General features: G+C 44.0%; 1 protein-coding gene across 3 annotated transcripts; it reads right to left on the bottom strand.

Moving 5' to 3' along the window:
• Positions 1–4,202: 4,202 nt before the first annotated feature.
• On the bottom strand, positions 4,203–5,926 carry LOC124670215. Of its 3 annotated transcripts, none has more exons than XM_047206728.1 (4): positions 5,663–5,926; positions 5,439–5,586; positions 4,842–5,335; positions 4,203–4,662 (listed from the first exon to the last, which is right to left on the bottom strand). In XM_047206728.1, the coding sequence occupies exons 2-4, from the start codon at positions 5,566–5,568 to the stop codon at positions 4,543–4,545; spliced, it is 744 nt and encodes a 247-aa protein (XP_047062684.1). In that variant the 5' UTR covers positions 5,569–5,586; positions 5,663–5,926; the 3' UTR covers positions 4,203–4,542. The 3 variants fall into 3 exon arrangements, with proteins under 3 accessions (XP_047062684.1, XP_047062683.1, XP_047062682.1); XM_047206727.1 differs by having other exon boundaries at positions 5,439–5,582; positions 5,663–5,925; XM_047206726.1 differs by having other exon boundaries at positions 5,439–5,925.
• Positions 5,927–6,141: the final 215 nt, after the last annotated feature.

Here is a 6,141-nt window from a genome sequence, read left to right as displayed (position 1 = left end):
CTTCCCAGCAACATTATTTATATTTATGACACTTAATGTACCACATCGTTCATGTCCCTCAGCTGTCGCTACTCATATCCCTTTCTTTCATACAAAATTCATAAACTTGTTGGTGCGAAGTTAGCTTACCCATGTTATGAATTTGAGGAAGGTTTATTTTGTATGATAGGGGATGTCGGCGATGCGACCTTGGGCTTCCAGTCGGAGAGGACTGCCAAGATCGACTTGATGTCGGCCGCCATCTCAGCTTGCTGCTTTGCCGCCTCCGCAGCCTGTTCTTCCGCCGTCGCCATACGGATGGTGAGCGTCGGTCTGGATGTTGCTTTACCTTTCGCCGTGGCGACTCGCTCCGAATCGATCCGGCCTATTTGAATGCATGTGTTCTACCATGTGAACTAAAAGTGGGCCCCATATGTTAGGTTAAGAGGAAACGCCATCCTTGTTGGATTTGTGTTCAGTATATTATGTTTACGTTCATGTTCCTTTCTGGATTTGTGTTCAGATTGGACGACTGGAAGTCCAGATGAAACCCTCATCTGTACCACGGAGAAAAAAATCATCAAGGTCAATGAGGGGTTAGATAACCTCACATCCCAAGATGTGGAAAAGGCTAAAGTATTCCATCTTAAATTACCGAGGACATATGAAGAACAACCTGACAACATCTGCTCCATTCTTGAGCTTGATCTGGATGGTATCGATCTGGATCAACGGATGAAACAAATTTAAAAAATGGGTAAAACCGATGGAGATGGATAACCCAGAAAGACCACTCTCTTGTTCTTGCATACAAGCTCGATGAGAACATATCCATATATCAATATCGAGTAACTCCTCAGCCTGGGGTTCCGCCGGAAGAAGCAGGGGCTGCAGTAGCTGCCGAATCTTCTACTGGTACATGGACAACTGTTTGGACTGATGGACTTACCAGTCTTGATCGTTACAAAGGACGATGCTATCATATCGAGCCTGTTGCTGGGGAAGACAACCAATGGATCTGTTATGTAGCTTATCCATTAGACCTATTTGAAGAAGGTTCCGTTACTAACATGTTTACTTCTATTGTGGGTAACGTATTTGGTTTCAAAGCCCTACGTGCTCTACGTCTGGAGGATCTACGAATTCCCGTTGCTTATTCAAAAACTTTCCAAGGTCCGCCTCATGGTATCCAAGTTGAAAGAGATAAGTTGAATAAGTATGGTCGTCCTTTATTGGGATGTACTAATATATCAATACATCAACCACAAAATACTTTATTGCATCTTATTACTCATCTTATAACAAATGATCCACCATCAAAACAATACATAGATGATCACAATCATGATAGGTATCTCATGTAATACTAATTAGCGAAGAACATAAGGAGAGATGATACAAGCTACTTACACATACCCATAGTCTAGAGGTTTACTACTCCCTCTTCATCGTGGCGTCGATGGTGATGGTGTTGATGGAGATGGACGAGAAATCGGGGGCGACTCTGGCGGTGTTTCCTTCCCAATCTTCACAAGACTTCTCTATTTCATGTATTTCACTGTCTGCAAATGCCTCCTCACGACTATGCGGTGGAGATCATATTTGTAGATAATCTTAGGTCAAAACTCATCGGTTGGCATGAAAACTGAGGCGAAAGGGGTCTATGGCGGCAAGTGGGCCCCACAACAAGGCTGTCATGGTAGCCCGTGGTGTGGGCCTCTTCTGGAGGCCCAGGAACCTCTTATGTAGCTCCTTTTTTCATCTTCTGATATTTCCTGAAAATGATGTTCCAAAAAATCCAGCTCAATTTGATGTCGTAAGGTGCTTGAAACTCAAAAATAAGCAAACCAACGGTTTCATGTAGTGCAACATTAAAAAAATGAAAGGGAAGTTTGTTGCAAATGCCCATAAATTAATGTAAAACAAGTAGGGAACCTCACTTATCATGCATATATCATATGCTATCATATCATAATCACCAAAGCTCATGGATACCACAAAATAAAGTACATACTATCATTACAATCTTTAATGCAAGCTCGCATTTTTTTGCCACTAAATCATTAAGTCACTCACACAAAACTCTTTGCTGTGAGGGAACTACAATATACATCATTGCACACACACTGCTATTACTAATCCTTGTATGTTCTCCCTCCATCTAATCTCTTGTTTGCGAAGCCTTTCAAGATTTTTACTATCTTCTTTCATCTTCTTTATCATAAATTCAAGCTCATGGCATTTATGCTTCAGTAACATATTCTTATCTTGTACAGAACTGCTGCAAACAAACATGTTCTGATCTTTCTCTAATTTTGGTTGCCCCATCAACTACCCAATTGGAGCAGATTCACAGTGTCCTACCAAAAAGAAATATAGGCAAGTCCAGAGGACAACTATTGTGTACTGTGTCCATTTTCTACGTGCCAGAGTTTGCTAACAACAATGTATTAATGGCATATAACTAGTACGCCATTAATGTATTAAGATCCAATTACTAACTAACACTAGTGGTACTAACAATGAGCACACACATACCAATAGAAGAGCACGCATATAAGATGGGAGAGCAAGCAAGCTTACGGTAGTTGTATAGAGAACCTCCGCAGTGACCTCCCGGTCCACAATGTCCTTACTTAGGAACCCGGTGGGAAGAGGGAAAGAGAGATCAGAGTAGAGGAATTGGTTGGCTTATCAGTCTAATGACCTGAAGACTGCATGTTCGAATCATATCCCCACACTCCGTCGACACTGATACATCATGCTCACCTATAATCCTCTCCCTATCCCTCGATCCCATTCTCTCGCTCGTTCTGCGCCGCCGCTCGCTTTGGTCGCATTGTCGCTCGCTCATCCCCCATCGCCTCCTTCTCGTCCTACACCAGCGCTCGCTCATCCCGCACCGCTGCTATTTGTTCGTCGTTGGGTGTGCTCTCTCTGCTAGAAACAGGAGGGATTTTTCAGAATAATTGCAAAATATAGGAGTTTTCTACAAAACGTGCATGTGTCAATAACTAGTGTGGTTCTCCACGTGTCAAGCTCTCAACGCATCGAACCAAAAGTTGTCCGCATTATAACTATTGGAAGTACTGAAACCCATTTTACAACTATGGGAATAAAATGCACCTAGTGGACAAGTATTGGGACCCGGGTGTATTTAGCTCTTTTATACTAGTACTACAGTAAGATGACATGCATTTGTCCTCTCGTCATGGTTTCGTGGTCCGCAGCGGTTGGTATGCTATAAAAGTCAAGATGTTAATATGACCTCGAGGCCCAAGATTACTCATAGTGCAAGTAACTTTAGAAATAACTTGTCTAACTCAGCAAATTTATTTACGTGACAGTGAGTTAATGAGGAGAGAGGATGATAGAGTAACATCAAAGTAGATAAATTTGCATATGTTCGAAGTAGTTATTGTAACATCGCCATTTTCAAGATACAATGAGTCTAGAAGCTAATTAATGAAACCATCTATGATACTTCTACTACTTTGATGTTACTAACCACTATGAAGGTAGTAACATAAAGTAGTAAGTACCATATGCATGTTGGGAGAAACATAGGTAGTAACATCACACACACCCTAATACATGTTGGTGACATGAGAATAAATGAAGAAAGAGAGTGATGTAGTAACTAGCTATGTTAGTGTAATATCACACATCCAAAACAAGATGGGTATACAACATAATAAAATAACACAATACATGCCCACTGTGAAGGTAGTAATTTAGAATAGTAACGTGACATAGGTTACTAGTCTAAATTACTACCCGACCAGCCTTACTACTCTATGTTACTTCCACTATGACTAATCTAATCGAGTCTTCATCTCGAGAAATGTTGTCCACACGAGTGGAAGTGCTGACGAAATTTTCAATCTTTTGTTTTAGATGAAGTACTTTTCCCTTTGGGGTAAGTCAACTAGTAGGTGCATCAAGGTAGAGAATAGACACGGAGTTCAGTCGATCACAAGATACTACTACATCCGTCCCAAAGAATAAGGCGCACGCGTATTTCAAGATAAAATTTGACCATACAAATTGAGCAATAAAATCTTGCTTATATTGTATGTACTAATTAGTATCATTGGATTCATATTAAAAAACACTTTCTAATGATGCTAATTTCATAAAAAAACACGTAAAACGAGGACGTCTTATTCCTTGAATCGAAGGAAGTATGATGCATCTTTGAGCAACTAGCACAGCCATAGGCATTGAGTAACCAGTAATCGTCTCCATTAAGCATAACCTATTCCGGTACAAATCAAATAATCGCTACTGTCCCTTAGGTTATGTAGTATCAACTAATAACAAATCTACTTAACATCCTCAGTCCATCTGTCCATGTACGGTCTAGCACCCCAATTATTTACATTCACTATAGCGTGCATTATGTACAAGCACGCGATCGATGCTATACATAACGACCACTGCTAGCCAGGCCGTAGTAGTATCTGCTAATTGGCACAATACCGAGCAGCATGTACACTACTTGGTCATGGTTGAATTCGCCGGAATTTCACATGAATCGGTCCTTCATTGCCGCCGGCTTGATCAGAAGCCATCGTAGAAGCCACCGAAGGATATTTTTGCCCTTGTGGAAGCGCCTGCGCCCATCATGGATGACACGGCCTGGTTCAGCCTTGATGTCTGCTGCACAACCTGCTGAATTCTCTGCAGATCAGATCAACACATGAGATCAGGACCGTGAACCAGTCAAGTTAAGTGGTGTGGAGCACAGTTTACTCATTAGTTTAAGAATTTAATACGAGTTGCAGATAATTAAGAAGAGAAAACAAATGATGAATTAGGTGGATCGAGAGAGATAGATGAGTGGGAGTGAGTCAGCAGACCTTATCATCGCCAAGGAACTGCAGCTGGATATTCTGCTGGTGCTGCTGCTTCTGCTGGTGCTGCAGCTTGCCGCCGACGAGGAACACGCACACGGTGGCCGCCGCAACCCCGAACGAACACAGCGCCCCGATCCCGTTCACCCGCAGCTTCCCCACGCTGAACACCACGCACTCCGGCCGCGCCCTCTTCCCCTTCTTCGTCTCTTCCTCCCCCTCCTCTCCTCCGGCGACCTCGATCTCGTGTGGAGGAGGATCCGCTTCTGTAGCTTCTCGCACCTCCACCGGTTTGCCATCGTCAACTGCCTCCTTAGCGTTGTCGGAGCTCTGCAACTTCTTCTTCTCTCCGTCGTCGCTGTCAGAGAGCAGCAGTTGAGACACCGGCGGCATCGGTGTGTGCTCTTCTTGGGTCTCGGCTGGCACGACGCCGATGTCTTTGCACTCATCGGCTTCTGATGGAGGAGGCAGGAGAGGCTCCTCTAGTTTTTGATCTGGAACTGGAAACGCAATCGATCATAGGGATGAGAATATATGTGGAATTCAAGTGGATCATAAACTGATGCCACTAAAGAAAACCGTGCAAAACAGATCGATCATTACCGGCAAGAAGAACCTGGCCGACACCGTGTCCAGAGGATGGAGGTGCAGCCCTGCTCTCGGCGTAGAAGCTCCTATGTCCGTCAGGCAGCATCTCCCAGTCCCACACGTCCTGGCCGACGCTGGCATCCATGGAAGAAACACCTCCTTTCTCCATGGCAAACAAAATCGATTGACGCAACCACAAGCAAAAGCTATAGAAGATCTAGGACCTAGCTATATAATACCAGTGTGTGGGGCAACTAAAAATAGTTAGTTGTTACTTGGCAAGCATCAACCCTGATTGCTTGCTGGCTGATCAAGTGATGCCTCCTTTGCTTCCTTTTCTCCCTATTGATTGATTCTGCGGGCGGGGGATCCAGGAGCTACTAGTGGGAGAAATCTATGTATGGGTCTGGGTGGGCACTCACACACATGGGCGCATCGCCATCGCCATCATACATGGAGCTGGCCGGCTTCTTGCACCGGGGGAGGAGAAGGCAGAGGAAGGAAGGAGGTCAGGGGAGGGGATTGTGTGTGAGTTTATCTTTCCTGCTAGGCGACGAGGGTGAAAATGGCGTTTGGGTCCTACCACCGTGGGGGACTTCTTCCTTAATTCACACTCCATCCATCTCGACCGTAATCGCCATGTTTGAAACACAGTTCTGTATCGTTCTACCAAGTTGCAGTATGCATTATTACTGAAACTAGTCCGTAATCGCCATGT

The sequence above is a fragment of the Lolium rigidum genome, chromosome 7 (genome assembly GCF_022539505.1).
Source record: "Lolium rigidum isolate FL_2022 chromosome 7, APGP_CSIRO_Lrig_0.1, whole genome shotgun sequence".
Classification (NCBI taxonomy): Eukaryota; Viridiplantae; Streptophyta; class Magnoliopsida; order Poales; family Poaceae; genus Lolium; species Lolium rigidum.
The sequence above is the reverse complement of the archived record's forward strand: the minus strand, read 5'-3'. Positions and strand labels throughout refer to the sequence as shown.

Excerpts from the sequence above, each read along its gene's own strand:
- LOC124670215 (XM_047206726.1), bottom strand. The coding sequence starts at position 5,592 with ATGGAGAAAGGAGGTGTTTCTTCCATGGATGCCAGCGTCGGCCAGGAC. Across the intron at positions 5,336-5,438 it reads CGGCCAGGTTCTTCTTGCCG|TTCCAGATCAAAAACTAGAG; the intron begins GTAATGATCGAT and ends TTGCGTTTCCAG. Across the intron at positions 4,663-4,841 it reads AGTTCCTTGGCGATGATAAG|AGAATTCAGCAGGTTGTGCA; the intron begins GTCTGCTGACTC and ends TCTGATCTGCAG.